The sequence below is a fragment of the Manacus candei genome, unplaced genomic scaffold, assembly GCF_025592945.1.
Source record: "Manacus candei isolate 608988 ecotype Guabito, Panama unplaced genomic scaffold, ASM2559294v1 h1tg000113l, whole genome shotgun sequence".
Lineage (NCBI taxonomy): Eukaryota > Metazoa > Chordata > Aves > Passeriformes > Pipridae > Manacus > Manacus candei.
In genome coordinates, this window is record NW_026138161.1 from 4050868 (window position 1) to 4070667 (window position 19800).

The 19800-nt window shown below is 43.2% G+C and overlaps 1 protein-coding gene across 1 annotated transcript; it reads left to right on the forward strand.

Moving 5' to 3' along the window:
* Positions 1 to 4053: 4053 nt before the first annotated feature.
* TMEM179 (transmembrane protein 179) lies at positions 4054 to 14673 on the forward strand. Its single transcript, XM_051769840.1, has 4 exons — positions 4054 to 4531; positions 8225 to 8362; positions 9871 to 9949; positions 10911 to 14673. Exons 1-4 carry the CDS (start codon positions 4230 to 4232, stop codon positions 11088 to 11090), a joined length of 699 nt encoding a protein of 232 aa, XP_051625800.1. The 5' UTR covers positions 4054 to 4229; the 3' UTR covers positions 11091 to 14673.
* Positions 14674 to 19800: the final 5127 nt, after the last annotated feature.

Here is a 19800-nt window from a genome sequence, read left to right on the forward strand (position 1 = left end):
TTGGACTGGTTTTCTCTGCCTAGAATACAGACATATTGCTCCCTGGGCATCCTTCTGCAGAAGTACTGCTGTGACTGTGACTCATCTCCAGAAATAAGCAGTGCAATACTGGTAGCAAGATGGTAGCCACCTTCTAGACATGCAGCCATTATTTTTCTTGGATCACAGAAATGATATATCCAAGGTAAATTAAACATAAAACCAAATAAAGTTGCTCCCAAAAATGTTTTTTTGTCTGAATAATTAATTCCTCAGCAAATTTTCTCATAATAAAACATGTCCTAATGAGCTATCAGGAGGAGAGCAAATTCATCACTTACCTCACAAATATCAACTTGAGAGCACTGCTCATGTCAGATGCCATAATTAATGACTTGAGAGGGAGCTTGGAGCAGCACAGCCAGAACCACAGTCCCCATCAGTCATTCCACATCAGACCAACTCATACGTGTTACTTGATCTACAGAGGATTAGCCAAGCAGCTAGAAGGAGATATGGGGCTGAAGGGAATACAGGCAAATACTGTATATCTAACCTTGATTTATCCAGGTTGGTTTTTCTGTTTATCACTGAGGTGCAATGGCAGTTGATAGTGAAGCCAGCTTTATTTTTGTGCGTTTTTTTTTTTTTTTTTCCCAGACAAACAGAATTTACAAACTTTGAACTTCACCCTCCCTGATGCTGAGCAAGCCATCTTCAGTCCCATGTCAGCACATGGTCCCCTTGGGGTTCCTTCCTCACAGGAGATGGGTTCAATTCTGGTACAGCAAGCCTGAGTGGGTGACCTGGAGTAGGTGAGACCCGCCTGTGCTGTGGGCAGGAGGCCTGGGATGTCATGCTCAGGGTGATTTTGGTCATGGTGGGGCTACAGTAGGAAGACATCTGAACTATGTTTCTTGTGATGGAACCACCAGAGCTGGGGGAATGTGCAGCCTTCTCTCCTCACACATCTCCTCTTTTCTCTGTGCTGTGCAGTTGCAAGAACTATCCCACTGGCTTCCTCCACAGTGCAAAAGGGACAAAATGACCTTGTGTCTGCTCCAGTGGTAACTCTGTCCTAAAGACAGTCACAGAAGCCAAATTATGGGGGATGCTTTGGAGGAACAAGTCTCCCAAGGGATGGGAAAGCTGAGACAGCAGGCCAGTACTGCCAGCTGTTGTAGTGAGAACCTGAAGTGGCCAAAGCTGGTCAGACCGAATGATCACCTTGCCAGGTATCCCATCTCCAAGGACAACCAGGAGCAGATGCTTAGTTCAGAGAAGAACAGAGCGTTCTGGCAAATGGAGAATGATAATTTTGACTCTACCTTCCCAGCAACCTGCTGTCAGGGACTTCCTGAGCTGAAGGTTACTTCCCCAGCTCTGTATTTTGCAGTCCCTGCTGGGCTCTTTTTTCCATTAATTTTTCTAATATCTTTTGCCGCCAGCATTTCTTTTTGGCCCCTGCAGTGTGCCACAGAATAATTACGTGCTCTGTGAAATATGTGCATCTTTTCCTCTGTTTCAAAGTTTCTGCCTGACCTGTATATTTGATGTCCTCCATTTCCTGTGATATAAGAACAAATGAATAATCATTCACCTTGCCTTTCTCCTCCAGTGTCACCATGTTGAGAAAAGTAAGCCTATTAGAGCCTTCTTTATAAAACACTATCAAATTTACTCCGCTGAAACAACTGTATGTTTCAGAGACCAAGTTCCAGCCTAGCACAATTTTTTTTTTTTTTAGGATTTACACGAGGGAAGAGTATGAGAAATCCAGGCAACCGCCAAAGAGGTGGCTGACAGGCTTTATTTCTACCCCTTTGCTCACTTTAGTGTGTGGTCACTCCATCTGACCAAGCCCTGTGCTTCAGTAGCTGTCAGTATGCTAAGTGTAGCTGTTTTACATGCCTGTTCACACTTGTAAATGCCTAGAAGTATTTTCTGAAACTCTCCAATAAATGCTTGCTTGAGTTAGTTCATCAGCAAAGACAACTTTATCTGCTCTACAAGTGACCCCCGTGTTCACTTCTGCAATAACCCTCCTGTGCTTGCTGGTGGTAAGATCTGAGTATGGGGCTTGCCTGAGGCAAAGCGCCCTTGGCATCTGCTGGCCCCTTCTGTGGGCTCCAGTGTAAGCAATAACTGGGCTTTTATGTTGGTGTTGACCTCCCAAGTCAACTTCAGAAAACATTATCTGGCAAATCTTATGTGTCAGGTTTCAAAGAAAAGAGTTTTCCAGCTCAGTCCAGGTCTGATTTCTTTCCAGATAAAGGACAAAGCCCATTGGGAAACGAGCACTTCTTGGAAGCAAGGTTAAGAGCAATAAACTTTCCTCCTTACTGATAGACTGAAATATCAGCAAAATCCTTTCTGTTAGGAGCATATGTCTATCCCCACAGGGTCAGGTCAGCGCTCATCTTGCAAAACTGAAATACAATTTTTGATGATCAGAGCTTGGTAAGGATCAGAAAACTGGCCTGACACATTTCACATATAAAAAAAGTTTTACTTCAAGAAATACTTCCCCTGTACAGACAGAGCAAGATTTCAAGGCAGCATGCATTGCAAATGATTTGCAATGAAGATGAATTAATGTCTTCTCTGAGAATGCCCCCAGTGCCTGCCTCAGAACTGCATCTGTAACCTCTTAACATCTGCAACCTCATCTGTAAGCTCTTAACAGTGTGGAAAAACAATTGTTTACTTGCCCCATGGAAACACAAGCCTGAAATCCCATGTGTGCTATATTTGGGGTCCTTGTCCCTCATCTACTTCTCTAAACACTGCCCAGGAAGTGGCACAGTGATAAAATGAGCGGAAAGAGCCCTGGGATTAAGAAGTGATTTCAGACCTGCAGCTGATCTCATACTGGATATGGTCAGGAAATTGGATTAGAAATTACTTTACCTGGAACTGGAGATTAATTGTGCTGTCTTGTATTGGAAAGAGGATTCATGTTTAGATGGAAAAATGAAATTGGGATTGACGGGAAACTATAACTTGGGGTCAGTTTAATGTGGATTTTTTGTGCTGGGGGGATCTGAGCACAAGGCACATTCCTTCCTCTGGTGCCTTTTGCTTTCTTGAAATGCAGTTTTGGGCCCTACAATTGAGGGAATGCCCTGCTGTCTTTCCAAGCAGGCATTGTGTGGGGCAGGGAGCTGCTCACTGGCAGTGCAGAGCAGGGTGGATGTTCACCTCTGGGAGTCAAATGCCACCTGTTCCTGCCATGCAGCACCATTGCTGTGCTGATCTGTTCTCAGCTTGATATCCACCAGGAGCTTGTTTAGGGTTATTTTCTTTCACCCCTGGTCCGTCTGCCAGCCAGGGGATAATGCAGCTGATCCCAACACGGTGCAGCCCCTAAATGACAGCAAGGCTCAACAAAAGTTATTCAACTTCTGATGAGCCCTTGCTGTCCTTGAAATGTCTTGGTAGGGGTGTGACCATTTGATCTAGGAACAGAGCATGGATCTGCAGGTCCTGGGGTGGCTGTGCACCGTCTGAGGTTGGTGGCCAGATTTTTAGAAACTCGGGTCAAAACTTGCTGGGATCCAGCAGACAGGAAGAAACCAGTTTGATGGGTGGTTTTTTGTATGGTCTTTTTTTCTTGGTTGTTTTTTTTTTTTTTTTTTTTTTTTTTTTTGTTTGTTTGTTTGTTTTTGGTTTTGTTTTTGGTTTTTTTTTTTTTGTTTTGTGTTTTTTTTTTTTTTTTGTGGTGGTGGAGGGGCCGTGTGTCATGACCATCAATAGGGGTGTCATCAGTGTCCTGTGTCATTAGAGGGTTCCCCCACTGAACGGTGGTACCCGGCCCTGCTGGAGACACACGGACTGATTTAACCCCTGGACGCCAGGGTGTAGTAGCGGCCAGATTTTCCCGAAGAAGAGGGATCCCCCACAACGGCTCTTCCCCTCCGCTCCCCGCTTCCCCCAAAAGTCCTGAAGCGATCAGCAGGAGCAGCTCGGGCGGCGGGAGAGGCAGCACCTTGTCCGGAGGAGTCATTTGCATTGCATTCCATGGCACTGCGTTGCACTGCGCATCCTCCCTCCCTCCCCACCGCCTACTGCTGCAGCCTTTCTCCCTCCATCCCTTCATCCTCTCCCCCTCCCACCCTGCATCGCGCCCCCTGCGTCTCTCCCTCCTGCATCCCTCCCTCCTGCATCCTTCCCTTCTGCATCCGTCCCTCCTGCATCCCTCCCTCCTCCCCTCCCTCCTTCCCTCCCTCTCCCGGCGCAGAGCCGCGGACATGGCGCTCAGCAATTTCCTCTTCGCTCAGTGCATCTGCTACTTCCTGGCCTTCCTCTTCAGCTTCATCGTGGTGGTGCCTCTCTCCGAGAATGGCAACGACTTCCACGGCCGGTGCCTGCTCTTCACCGAGGGCATGTGGCTCAACGCCAACCTGACAGTGGAGCGGCAGCGCTTCACCGTGCAGGAGTGGGGGCCCGAGGCCGCCTGCCGCTTCAGCATCTTCACCGGGCTCCTCTCCCTGCTGCTGGCCACAGTGCAGGCCTGGAGGACCCTCTTCTTCCTCTGCAAAGGGCACGAGGAGTAAGTATCCCCTGGGGACAAGCCCATCCCTCCCACAGGCTGGGGCACGTGGGAGCAGTCTGGGGGTGAAGCATTGGGCTTTGCACCATCCAGGTCATCCTTCTCTCCAGAGGGGTTTGGGGTGAGGGGGTGTACTGCCCATGGCTGTCTGCAGACACACCACATATTCCCCTATCTGTGTCCAGGGCCCTCTTTGGAGGGTACTCCCTGCAGAGGTTTGGAGTGGGGGCCAAGATCCACTGCTGTGCACCTGCTACCTTTGGCACTCTGGGAGCAGCATGTGGACAGCTCAGCTGCAGTGGGCATGGAGGGTGTTGGGGGCCATGGGGTGATGCTGGAGGCTGGAGCTCACAGGTACTTCTTGGCCACGGTCCCACTACATGTCCATGCAAAGAAAGGCCTTCCCCAGGTGTACACCAGGTGTGTGAAAAACCTTGAAACAATACAGCTGTGTGGGGGGGGACAGAAGGGAGAAGTTGGTGACTCCCCTCCATTTTCTATCCTGCTTTTGTTGTGGACATGGCAACTACTGCAGGCAACAACTATTGCTTGGTTACGACATGAGAGCAACGCTGAGCACTCCCTGCAGCAGCTCAGGGCTGCACTGGCAGCTGGTTCCTGTGCTCAGGCAAACCAAGGGGCATCTGACTCCAGCAGGTGTAATGAGAGGCTTGGTGGACCAGGCTCAGGAGCTCTGTGTTCTGTCCTTGCCTCTCTGGTGGCATGAGAGGCCAGAGCTCCTGGCACAGGTAATGCAGCCTCTGGGTGCTACAGGGCCAGGACTGGAGGATGACCCTGGCATCTGTCTAGACCAGGAAAGTAATTTGCTTATGATTTAGGGACCATTCCAAGGGTAAATCACTCCTTTCCAGATCCGTTTGGACTAGAGCTGTTACTCACATCTGGGCTTGGTAATACTAGGAGCTGTGTAACAGTGTTGTCTCCTTGGCTCCTTCCAGCCACTCTCAAGCTGCCTAATACTAAAACATGCTGTAGTAAGTATAGACCGGAAACTTATTTCCATAATAAAACTAAATACAACCACATACTTCTCAATACCTTTGAATCCAGCTTTCTCAGGTGATCCAATACCTAGAGAGCATTAATTGAATCTAGATGCTTTGCACTTCAGAGCTAGTTAATTTTTGAGAGGAAACCAGTAGTAAGGACCTTGTTATAGTGAAATTTGGGTCAGATGTTTGGCCCACTTTCAAATGTGGCTATTTACTTCAAAACTGTTGGTTAGGCCCCTGAAAATTACCCCTTTAGGAGTTTCTTTCAGGCTCCTTTGGACTAAGCATCATCAGTTGTATAACACTGTTCAGAGTTGCTCCAGGCAAGAAAGGTAGAAGGCTGTGGGGTTGTGGAGAGCAAAGATGGAGCAAGTTGGGATGATGAGATAACCATGGAAGATCACAGAAGGGTAAAACAGGATGAGAGAGAAGCTGCTTGGGAACAGCAGTTTCCTAAAAAGAAGGAAGGTCTGTTCTGTACCATGTCTGCCACTGTCAGTATGAAAAGAGGGCAGGACACACGCTGTTCTGATTTTAGACAGACATTTGTTAGTGCTTCAAATGGGCGTGAAAACATTTCTGTTTGGATGTAGAGATAAATGCAAGCTCCTTGCCATAAACGATAATTGTCTTTTCTGATCAGAGGCAGTTGAGGAAGAACCAGAATGTCATCACTGATGATCCTGTTGACGAGGATCAGTGCTACTGGACCAGCTCCAGGGTGAGCCAGCTGAGGAAGTCAGGGTTAGTTAACATCCTGTGCATCCTTTGTGTGCAGTGGATTTCAATGATTGCTCTCAGATAGTTATGACCGCTAAAATACCTTCTTAAAAGTGTCTCATCACCCCTTACCTCAGGGGCTTGGAACTATTCAGCTCAGCTGAATACAACTGAATACAACTCAGACACTTCACTACCAGGATTGCAAAGCAGCTTTGAGTTGTAAGCATTTACCATTACACGGTTGATGACCCACTAAATACTCCTGGTAACTGTTCCCTTTCTAGAGCTGTTACTAATTGTGGTATCAACTCTGTTTTATTCTGTGAAGAGCTCAAGTCTTTTCTGCCTCTCAGGCCAGCATACCACGCTAAGGTGCACACAGTGGATATGGCTTTAGCAACACTTGGGATGAAATCCAGGCTAGATTTGAAATCAGGGTGTGGCAGAGAACATGGAAAACCATGGTTCATATCAGCTCCCTCTGTGCAAGTGACCCCAGAGTTCAGTGGAGGTGAGCAGATCTAGTTCACCAAGTCCAGCTAAGCCAAAGAGTAGGATTCAGCTTATTGTTCATCTAGAAGTCAGGTGTCCTACCATCCAGCTCCCACCACAGTCTGTAAGGGCATTTCTGGAAGGTGGTTTATTTCACTTCTTTTCTATCAGATTTGAGATGAGACAACCATCACTTTGGAGAGAGCCTAAACAACCCCTCTAAAGCCACATCAACCCAGGAAAAAACATCATAGTCCTGCTGATAATTACTTCCTCATCTTATTTAAAGAATTCCCCCTGAGGCCACATATGTATCACCATGCAAAACCTGTAGAAACTAGGATTGTCCAGCCCAGAACCTTTCAGGATTCAAACACTCACTCAAAAGCCACTTAGCTTTTCAATTAATGAGCAACCAGGGAAAAGAAATGACTGGGGGTTTTGTGGTCTCTGGGGTGAGTAGAATCCTTCTATCCCCAGCATAATGGGTGGCACTGGTGGGAATTTTGTCATATTCAACTTTACCACATAACCTGAATAGGATGATTTTCTTCCTGGAGTTACCAGTCTTTCTACAACCTAGAGTAGATATCCAGTTTTTAGATAATGTGACATTCCAAGATGTCCTATTCTAAACAACCACTTAGAGCAGTTTCAACTTGTGAAGGACTTGGTCAAATGAATGAAAAGAGGATTAGAAACTTCCTAGTGGCTAGGATTAAGGGGAGGAGTTAAACAGTGAGGTTGGAAAATGAGTGAATGATTCCGTGGCCTTATGGGGCCACTGCAGGCATCCCACCCCATCCCACTCCAAACACAGCATGTGCCAACGGCTGGCCTGGGTTGGACAGACTTAATGGGACTGAGGTAAATGGATATTCAGCTGGCAGAAATAACATACTGACACCAAAGCCAGAGAAGTCCCAGGAGAAGCTGGCCTGCTCTGCAAATTGCCCATAAAGCCGGGATTCGTGTCCTGTGGTGGCAGTACCTTGTGTTACATTGCTTAAAATGATTATGGCTATCAGTACCGTGTTTTTATTTTTAGTTTCCCTCTCCTAAGCAATTTTTGTCTCAATTATCACTTTAATCATGAAATAATTTTAGCTCCAGTTACTACATAATTTGAGTTAATGACATTTATTTTAACAATGCTGATTTTCATCATTACAGCTAATGAAAACCATGCAGTGTATGAACAATCTCCCCTCAGTACTTATATTTAAAGCTCCATTCTCTTACGGTGAAAAAAAAAGAGACCAAAAGCAAAAGCACTTGCAAATGAAGATAATATGACTCAAAATCATAATCCATAGTGTTTCAATGTATTAGGTGTCCTTAATTAAAGCAGATGTATTTCAAATGCAAACTGATATCTTTGTGCCCAGTGTATGCTGCTTACAGAGACTGCTGATGTTGTGTTTCAGCTGTTTATGAGTTACATTTTTCTTCCCTTTTATTACAGCTCTTTCTTTTACGCCTTCCTGAATCTGCTGATCAGCGCCTTTGTGGTGTTCATCACATTTATTGCTAGCACTATAGTGAGTGTAGGATTTAACATGTGGTGTGATGCAATTACCGAGAAAGGAAGCATGCCAAATAGGTTAGTATTGAAGAATACATTTTCTTCCCTTTTTTTTTTCATATATGCACAATTGAACAGTGGTGTTACAAACTGTAGTTATTACATGCAAGGTGAGCAAGGCGGAGAAGGCATCTATAGTGTGAAAATCCAGATTTTTTTCATCTGGAACAAAAAAAAATCTAATCAAATGTTTTTGTTTATTTGTTTATTTAGAAGCTCACAGAGGAAAATGTGTTTCCATGGTGTTTCATGGTCCCTTTGAGCCATTATCTTATGCAAAAGAAATCCATTGTTTTAAAAATGTTTATTTCTGAAGGAAAGCTAGATTTGGAAGTTTTCTAAGAATGGAGGGAGTGTGGTCTTGTGAGCAAGGCAGGGGACTGGGGGTCAGGGCTCCTGGTTCTCTGTCCTTGCTCTGTGTGACAGTGGGCAAGTCACTCATCATGCCTGTGTCACAATGCACCATCAACCAAAAACTTTGGCGTAGAGATCCTGGCCTTGGAACGGTGCTGTGGACACCCCGAGAGCCACAGAATGGAAAGTACTTTTTAAATGTAAAGTAGAGGTGGTTGATGCTTTCTTGTAGTGCACAAAATGTGCAGCTTCTAAAATGGTCTACTGTATCCCACAATGTTTAAAAGTTGAGGAAGACTTTTTCCTATCAAACAAATAACAATGAAGAGAGAGGAAAAGGTGACATTTTATGTCATATGATATTGAATAAATGTACTACTTAAAGCATACATTTATGTTGCACATTGTCATATGTTGTAAAATGCCATAGTAAATGTTCTGTTTAGGGCTGCAACGATTAATCGAATTATTCGAATATTCGGTTAAAAATTCGATTACAAAAAACATCTAATCGAATATTCGGGTAAGAACCCGAGATGACCGACAGCACTGAAAAGGAGAGAGAAGAGGCTGCAGAAATCAACCAAGAGATAGAATGACAACCTCAGTATCCTGGGATTTTTTTCACACCAATAAAGATCAAGTTATTTGTAAAATCTGTAGGCAGCCTCTATCTTACCATCAGAGTATCGTCTCCTTGCTGGAGCATCCGAAACAAAAACACAATTCCTTCTTCTGAGGCTTTTCCTGATGAAGTCAAAAGGTAACAGAGGCTCGTACACTTTGTTTCATTGAGGGGTGAAGCAACCAACCTGGGGTGATGCCAGAGGCATATCTGTGGGAGGCGAGGTGGTAGTGGGAAAGAGGGGCTTAAGGACACTCTTTTCATGTTAACCATTGCAATTCCACTTGTGGAAGATTGGTGTTATCACTTACATAATTATACATTTATTTTTTTTTAAAGAAAGTAATTACATGCCTTTTCCAGCTTAGTTTTAATGAAGATTGGAAAGCAACCTGGTAATTGCTATAACTTAAATATCTTTTGATAAAACATGCGCTTATGACTGTTCGAAATACATTTAAGATGTTGCTTCATTTTCTATTTAGTTTACCTGCAATCTCTGAAATAATTTTCTTCTTTTTTTCCTTCCAAATGCCTTTCTGGTTAGCTGTGAAGAATTGCAGGATATAGATCTTGAACTGAACTTGGAAAACTCTGCTTTCTATGACCAGTTTGCTATTGCACAGGTAGGTCAGACTAGGCCATGATTCTATTTCAGTTCATTTGCCATTTGCTTATTGATCAGGTATTGCTGGAGCTGAACCACCATTCCTCAGAAATCAATGGGAATTTGAAATCAGTTTCCACTGACTTCAGTAAGTGCTGAATCAGGATGATAGTGATGGGCACATTTGCATTGTAAATTCAAAATAGATAGTTTTGAATGCAGACATGTCAAAACCTCACCCTACCACTGATCTTGTTAATCATTTCAGAAAATTCATTGTTTATCTAAAGGATCAGGTTTGCAAAAGTTGCAACACTTTGGTATCCTGGAGCTCTTCATTGCTGTTCAGAATAATGTCTGACCTGCACCAGATCATGGGGCTACTAATTTTGCCTTCCATGAGTTTGTCTGACATCACCTGAGCTATGTAAATATCAGACCATTGAAAATAATGAAAGATTAATGTAATGTAAATAGGGATGTTTTCTGATGAATCCATGAGAATTAGACATCTAAGGCTGTCAGTCCTTTCTATTGACCATTCTAGCTCTAAGTCAATGATAAAGTCAGTCAACACTGGGAACTGAGCACTTGTGCATGGACTAATTCTGCAGAGACAAGAGTCCCATCCCTGCAGGTCTGCACCCTTGCACAGGCTTCTTGTATTTTCCCACATGGAAAGAGGCATTAGTCTGCCTGGGGCGTTCCCTGAAGGTAGCAATGCCTCTTGGACACAAGCTCGTTTTGTGTCTTCATTGCCAGCACTGGCATCTAGATGCCCAGCTCAGGCATATCTGCACTTAAAACAGAAATATGCCATAAAAGTGACTCCTTTATATGAAGAATCCAGGACCTCACTGAGTTCGACTTGGCGTGACTCCATGTGTTTTGGTCCAGCTGAGGTTTTGATATTCATCTGGAGAGTTGACTTTGTTTTTAGAATACAGTACTGACCTCTTTATGATTTTTGTTTTCTCTAGTTTGGTCTCTGGGCTGCCTGGCTGACTTGGCTGGCAATTACCATTCTGGCTTTCCTGAAGGTTTATCACAACTACAGACAGGAGGACCTGCTAGATAGCCTGATCCATGAGAAGGAGCTGTTGCTAGGAAGATCTGCTTCACGATCCTCTTTGCAAGATGAGAAAAGTGGCATGATCTAAAGTGTAAGCAGATTTCTAGGGCAGGATCTAGATTTTATTATTCAGTAGGGTAAGCTGAAGTTGAGTCAGGGTGTTGAGTGTGTGAGATCTTTTCTTTCCTGAAAAGAGATGCACTTGTGAATCACCCACTTCCTCCATGAGAATTTTTTGGTAGAAATACTTGTATTAGGATACAGAGAATGAACTGCCCTGTGTGCCTTTGGCACAGCAAACTTTCTGTCCTATGCAGGCACAATCTGTAACCTGCTCTTGCTAACAGAGCTTCTACATGTCATTACTGGCTTTTGGGACAGGGGCCATTTTTGAGGACTGAGCTGGCAAGACCAGGCTACAGCATTAAGGCTATTTCTTCAAACAGCTCTTCTCTCTCTCTCTCCTCCCTTTTGCCAGTAAAGCTGCCCCTATTCTCTCTTTATTCTGGTAATTGCAGCTCTGGTCTGGGTACAGACTCTTGCTGTCTCTGCTTTTGCTATGTATGGACACAGTGCTGACAAACGATGCTCCTGCTCTGATTCTGTTTTGAACATAGAGACCTGTGTTCCAGACTTGATATTTAATATTGGACAGTGTTAATGAATTCCATGAAACTGCTTTAGTATTACAGTGTCTGTCAAAAAACTGTGTATAATTTGGAGGGATGGTGTAGAACTTTTGTGGTTTTGTTTCTTCTTAGATTTTGGCATGACCAGCATTTATTATGACTTCTGAAGTGAAGTGTAGCTAGCAATTGCTGAAGCTTGCATACTAAGAAATTAAGCTGAATAGGTAGTATTAATGCTTGTGCATTTATAAATGTAACTTGGTTCCTAACTCTGTATACTATTCTTTTTTGAGTATTAGAATTTATTTGTGATATTTATTTTGTAAAGAGTATGCAAAATTACTGTAAGCATTTGCATTGTAGGTATCTCTATATATCTATACACATAGCAAGGAGTTCAAACAGCTATTTTATGAGTAGTTCAGTGCTGAATGAATCCATTCTCCCCACTTATGGGCAGGAGTTCCAGGGCAGATGAATTTTGCTGTGAAATGGAAAAAGAATTGTTATTTGCACAAAGCTCACTAGTGACTGTGTAGTTGCTTTCAGTTTTGATTGACCAGTGCTCCAATAAATAAAGTGGATGGTTGATGGTTGAGATGAGAGGTAGATCCAAGAATTAAGAAGAGTCACTCAGAGGAGTGTGAGATTTGTATGGCAGAGAAGTTGTCCTAGAACTAAGCATTTATCCAAGTCAGCAGAAAAACAAACAGCTAAGTCTGGATCGAATAAGGTTTTTTTGGGAGTACACTGACACTGTCTGTGACATCTGTGTTTGTACTGAGACTGAATTTATTACAACAGAAGTGCAAATCATACACCATTATAGGACCTGGTAAATTGGAAAGAGAGGAGAGAAGATAGGCTTCTACCACATCAGAGCACAAGCCTGGGGTTAGCACAACCATGCAGATTTACTGTTGTCTTCTGGGGACTCTGATGCTTAGCTAAGCACCATCTTAAGCATTTGATTGAAACAGAATTTGATGTCAAAACAAATCCCTGAATTAGTAAGCATTTTAGGGCATAAAATCTGACATTGTATTTAATCATCAAAATGTTCTCATAGGTTTAGAAAAAAAAAGCTCCAGAGGCTCTAAGGAGTGAGCCAGCCCTGTGAACATCCCTTATAGCCCCAGCTGGCCACAGCTCTATATAGAGAGGTATTGTTTTTCAGCATGATTTCTACCCAGAAGGGAATGCAGTTCCTTTGAAAGCTTTACAGAGGTGGCTTTTTTGTAGTTGTGTATTGACATCAGAGGAGGAGTTCATGAAGAGGGAATCAGAGATCAAGTTAGTTAACAGCTATTTAAAATTCAGGCATCAGGATTGTTGGAGTGCCTTTTTTAGTCATTCGATCTGATAGACTGGATATTAGAAAAGAATGTCTTCACTGAAAGGGTTGTCAAACGTTGGAACAGGCTGTCCAGGAAAGTGGTTGAGTCACCATCCCTGGAGGTGTTTAAAAGACATGTAAATGTGGCACTTAGTGACGGCTTATTGGTGACCTTGGCAGTGCTGGATTAGTGGTTGAATTGGATGATTTTAGAGGTCTTTTCCAGCCTAAACAGTTCTATGATTCTAGTAAGGGACACACTCTTGGAAGCACCTAAGCCCATTGCCAGGGAATGACCCTCCTCTTCATATCCTGAAGAAGAGCTTGGGTCTTGAAATTTAGTCTGTTTCCTATGCTACCCCAGTTATTTCTCCAGCTAGAGAGTCTCACTTTGATTCAGCAGTGGTGTTTCTTCCCACAGATTACTTCTGTGCATGCCTTAATCCTCATGTGGAACCATGCTGCTGTTTTGTATAATGTATTTTATGTACGTGCCAAACTAGACTTAGGCTGAAGTAACATGTGGTTTGGTACCACTGCTCCTGGTCTAGTCTGAGGTTTTTAAGAACCAGGAGGCAGAAGACAGCGAGTGTCTCCTCATCATCCTTGCTCTGAGTCCTAGCAGGACTCAAGCCTTGTCTGGTTCTGAGGCAGATGATGTTGCTCGTAAGTGAGGTTGTCTGAAGCTCATAGTCTCTTCTATCTCTCCCATCTGAAAGCCTTTTTCCTCCTTTCCAGTTCCATGAGAAGCAGCTAACACTGGTCCTGGGATTAGAGCTGCCATGCAAACTGAAAAAAGCTGAGGCTGTTCTTTGAGTCCCTTGTGAATCTCAGTCTGTTTTCCCCAGCTTTCTTCACTAGACCAGGTGAGGTGAGGCTGGCACTCAGTTTTCAAGAATCAGTGATGATTAAAAGCAAATCTGTTTTCGATGGAAGCCCCTGCCTCAGTCAGAAGTCAGAACATGTAGTGAGAAACTCTCTAGCTGACTCGAGGGGAGAAAGGGTATCCTGCAACTCCCCGTAATTGAACCCACTTGGGCTTTTTTATTTGTACTTACTTTCCTGCAACCTCTTCTCCTAAAGCTTGGACACTCAGGCCAACTTGGTGATGCCAGGCTGAAAATGTGTTAAAGTTGTTATATAATTTATACACACATACCTACATACCTGTGCTCTTTCTCACACACCTCTCTCTGTTGTACATTTCTGACCTGTGCTTTTAGTGATCCATTGCCAACCTGCACAGTGTGTGGCTGCAGTCGGAGTTTCTCTGAGTTGAATGTTGCATTTCTGTGATATTTCAATACCTTCAATTTGCCATCTCCAGAAGCAGGCCTCTGGGAACACTCTAGCAAGAGCCGTGTTCAAAGAACTAGAACCCTGCATGGTGCTTATACTTGTATTTCTTTATTGTCACATGGTGGAAAGGGAAAAAGCTTTGTGGACTTTGCCCGTGCGGCCCCTCCTGCTGCTGTCCTTTGAAAAGATGTGACCTGTTCTGGTGGAGAATGTGCAGTGCAGCTGTTTAGTCACTGTGTTCCCTGTGATGCCAAAACCACAGTTAAAAGGTCTTTATTTTGGCTTGTGAAAATTGCTAGTAACCCAGGGAGAGCTTCACGTCCTTGAATACAGCTGGATGCTGCTTTCTGAGGCACCGGGGTGTTGCCACACAATTATTCTCTTGTATCAGATATATTCCCTGGCTACCATCTGTGGTTAATTTCCCCACCAATTCCCTGCCAGCAGTCCACATTGGGCTAGAAAAATCTAAGCTAACAAGTGTCATATGAGCTTTTAGATCAATGCTGTTTATTACTATTTTTATAATAGAGTAGCAACTGAAGCCATTTTTTTGGAAAAGAATTTCCTCATGAGGGCATGAACGCTCATAACGTCTAATCCTAGTAATTCATGAGGCATCTCCCAGCTGGGAACTTTCAGTAGGAATCACAAAAATAAGAGCATGATCATTTACTGTAAAAACTGAAAGACATGCTATGGCAGTGATTATATGGTCTCTTAAAAAAGGGGGTGTTATAATAACCAGTGATGATGGATGACTTAGTGTACAGGCCTTCAATTCAGTATCAGGGAGTGGATGTATGTGTGTTAGTACAATGTACGCAGATAAATGCCAGAAATAATTCCACTGTTCTTCTGTGATGTGCATATAAGTTCTTCTCTTAACTGGCAGCTTAGGCTGGAGTAGTTGTTAGGATTCCTTAACTTTCTACACTTCATTTTACTTACTTAGTACTGGGACTTGTGCAATAATACATGGGTTATGATACCTAGAATGGATGCGACGTGAGCGGAATAGGAAAGCACTGGCCAGTGAACAACATCCAAAGCGCTGAAATGGGTTTCTAATGAGGGTTTGCAGGTGTTTTAACTCCTCCTCTATATCTGGGTAATGTCCTGATGTTAGCCTGGGCTACCTGTTGGTCCAACCTCATTTGTCAGCACCTCACACAGCTTAGTCCTTGGGCTGATGGTTGGAGACCATCTCTCGAAAATGGGGGATGTGCATAGGAGTCTCTTCAGGCCGATCTGAGTGCAGAACACGGGGTCACCTTGCTGGGAAGTGTGAGCCACAGGCCACTGTGTGGGCTTTATTTGGGAAATGGGATTTCTGCACAGCTTCATCATTGATCTGTGGTGGGTCTCAGAAAACACAATATCAAATGAGCAAATTTAAAATGGATGCCAGCTGCAAAATACACACAGACCTGGCATTGGGTGAATGTGACTTTTCTAATTTGCATTTTCCAAAGCCCTCTCAAACATATTGCATGTGAAATCACTTTTACCATCTAAATTATAACTGTAAGGAAATCCAGATAGTAATTTATACTGGCAACACTTACAGTAATTTATGACACTAATCTGGATTCTGAGAAACCTTTTGTCTTTTCTTCCATGTCAATGGCCTGAGTGTGAATATCCTTGAGCTAATGCGAATCCTGCCTGTGTCTAGATCCTAAATTTGTGCCTCAAACCATTTCCTTTGCTCATGGAAATAGCCCATTTTTATCTCATTGGAATGTTTGCTTTGGAGACCACAAATGTCTTTTCCTTCTGCTCATCAATCTGGGAAGAGAGGAAGGTTTTACCTGCAGTGACAAAATGCTCATATAGCTTCATAAACACAGAAATTATTTTAGAACTAATGCCTTGATGTGCATGTTTGTTTTTTTTTGTCCTCTGTAAGAAAGAGGAAGACTATCCTGAGTTGTATGTAGGATGAGATACACACCTAGATGGTTTTTTAAATGTTTGGTTTTTTTGAAACGACAAAATTCCAATCAGTAATTTATGAAGATAACAACTGCACAGAAGACAGCACTTTGATGCTCTCCTGACATAGAAGGGAGCTGCACTCTCGCAGAAAACTTAACATTTGCTTCTGAGAGGTTAGTATAGAATTTACTTAATATATTGCAAGTACTACTTATTTCAGTGCAGGCACATAAAGGATACAGTCTTTCCATTCTGTTGTTGGGAAGAGTATTTACATAGCAATGCTTTCTCTTTAGTTTATTTTGTCTGTGCCAAAGAGTGTAATTGAACTGCTACTGCAAGCATAGATTAACTTGAATGTATTCACCTGAGTGCTTCAACTTCTCTACCTCTCATTGCTACTGTAACTGCTTGAACTGTTATTGCACACAACAGTAAAAATAACTGAATCCATATGAGACTTTAAATCCTATTTCCAGAGATAGCTGAAGGATTTAGGATTTAATGCTTATTAGCTTCCTGTCAGATCCTCATTCCCAAAAAATGGGCATAGGCACCCAAGAGGGGTGGTGTGAATAGCCCTTGGCGTTGGTCAAATAATGATTTTATTTTGGTTTGGGAGTTTTTAATTTATTTTTTTTCACTGAAATAAAAAGCCAACAACTGTGATTTGTTAGACATGAAAGGTTATCCTGGATCCCCCTCAAATCCCCCTGTTGGAGCTCTTCTATTTGGCTTGAAATTCCTAAACAACAATGTTTTAGCCTTGTGGTTCTGGTGTTTATCAAGGAGATAAGGTACTTGGCAGCAAGATCTGCTCACTGAAATAGCTTGAATTGTTTGTATGTGGTGGAAACCCAATGTGAGAAGTTTTTGTTCTCCCTTTCCACTTGCCTGTGTTGTAAAGGGAGGGTTGAGACAACCTGCCAGGAGGCGAGAATGATGATTTGTAATTACTGTTGACATCTTGGGTGATTTCTCACACAAGTGAGTAAACAGTCCTGTGACAAAAGTACTCTTAATCTCCTCCTTACTTTCCCCTTGTTCCCCCCAGATTTGAACAAGTTTGACTCCAGTCTGTATACAGGTTCTGAAGGGTATTTATGAATGTGAGAAAAATTGCAGTCTCTGTGGCGAACTTTTGTCCGAAAGTAAGACAAACAGTCACGGATTTTCCCTGGTTTTATTCAGGCTCTCTGGGGACTGACATTAAACCCTTCCCTTTATATAAGCCAGTCCTGATTTGGGACTAGGTTACTCTGGGTGGTCTTCAAGGCTGTTGCCAGTAGTCTCTCAAGGAACCTGGTGGAGTTAGATGAGTACTATGTTAAACTATAGATTTTAAGGCAAGGAAATGTTTTAAAACTGTCTGTCATGGTATCACACATAACACAGTCCAGAACTCTTCACCCCATCCCTCCCGCAGCAGAGGGAATTATTTTTCCATGTTAACACTGTGAAATGAAATAATTTGTGTCTGAAATACAGCACATCTTTCTGCAACACACTGGCTCCAGATTGCATCAGTCAACCACTTTCTGAGTTGTTGCAGCAGTTTTAACCATCATTTTAAAAATAGTGTCCAGCATTTGACTTCACAAGGTGCTGGCAGTGTTCTTACTAAACCACAGTCTTTTAGAGTAGTGAGCAGTCCCTTTGCTAAATGATGCTGAGAAGCTCTGTACTGAACAGAATCCTTCCAGGGGGAGGACCACTGCACTGGGGTCCCCAGCTGGTGCAGACTGACTGTATCAGAGCAATTCTGGTCAAGTATTCTCTGATTAAAACAGCCCAAGCTACACAACTGAGAAATCAATATATTGTGATCTGAAGTACACTCCTGAGAAGTTTTTGAAGGTTATAAACAAAACATGATGAAACGACAACAAAAAAGCCCAACAGTTCCACTGACATCTCCTCCCCCTGGATCCTTTAATATTCAAGAACATTCCTGCAAACTTCACAGAGGGTTTTATTGCTATCGAGCTGATTAGGCCTTATTTCTCACATCTCTCCCTACCAGGGACAAGGACAGCTGAGGCATGCAGGACAGTAGCATCAATCCAAACAGCAACAGGTAGAGAGGAGAACCACTGGTGCGTTTCCTGTGAGGGATTTTGGCTTTTAGGCTGTGACATGAGGGATCTGAGTGGCAGTGCCTGTGCTGGCAGCATTGACATCCATTTCAGCCTTTGCTTGGCCTGCTCAGCCCCTACCTGCTCTTGTGGCTTCACAAACTGCAGAGCATCCCCTTGAGGCACTTGCTAACCTAAAGTTAGCTTCTGGAGAGAGCCACCTGTGCATGTATCTGGTGTAAAGGTGCTGACAGTGTCACCTGATTTGGAGGAGCTTCTTTGGAAAGCTCTTCTTTCTATGTTGGCCCTTTGCCCTGTGTAGCTCATGACTTGTGTGGGGAAGGAAACACTGTTCCCAAATAGCTGTAGACTTGCCATTTTTAAAAGTAGCTCATTAGCAACCATAGTTTTAAAAGTTTCAGGGTTTTTGTGTGGTACCACCTGCAAAGATCTGAAGCAGATGTCTCTTGCTTGTGAGTCAATGCAGAGCCTGAAAGCATTTCAGCCTCTGAAATGTATGTCCTGTGATGTGTGTATTTATGAGCTACTGTCTCATCTTATAGCCGAGTGGGAAAAAGCTTTCTAAGAGTCTAGATGAGCTATTTTGTTATGCTGCCAAAGAGATCCCTGAATAATGGGCATTTGGGGGAGAAAACTGAACGCTTTTTCATGATTTGTTTAACCACCGAAAGCAGCAGAGGGGCAGATCCCTGGATGGTGTATATAGATTAGCCTGTAAGCAGCCATGCCAGTCCACACAAACTGAGGGTAGAGCCTTGCCTGTTTTGAATATTCTCTCTCCTGATTTGTATGGTCTTTTGCAGTGTAATGACTGCTGATTTGGAGCTTTAATTGCATGTATTTGACAAAAGCAGAAAGGGAGTGAGGTTTATTATTGTTTTGATACAGCCTCAAAAGGAAAATTTTTACTAGCATTTTAATACAGCCCTTTGTAAACAAGTAGCTGAGTCCAATCCTTCTGCTAGTGGAGTCACTGACAGTTTCCTTTGGCTTTAGTAGGAGCTGGACTGGGTTCAGTGTAAGTGACACACTCTAGCATTACTGATAACGAGCTAATGTGTTTTATATATTGACGCTTTTTGCTGGACAGTGCATTGGCTTTTTATGATTTGGTGATATATAAAAATAAATTATTTGAAAATTCAATAATTCTGTGCCTGTGCCTGTTCTTTGAAGGTGAATTTAAATTGTTACAGTGTAAGATAAAAAATTGTTCTCAAAGTCAGTGGCAGTGTCTTAGTTCATGTACTCATTCCCCAGTATCTCCATGCCACAGCTTGTATAGTCAAGGATTATGCCCAACAATCCTAAACTGCCTGAGCCCTTTTCGTACTGTGTTCCAGCAGTGAACCCTAATGCCAGAGGAGGCAAGGAGAAGATAGTCCTGTGTCAGCATGCAGCTGAAAGGCAGATTGTTAGCAAATATAAAGGGGGACCACAGGCTGCATGAGCAGGCTGATTTTCTAAATGCCAGCTGTTTAATTTTATTCATGTAGC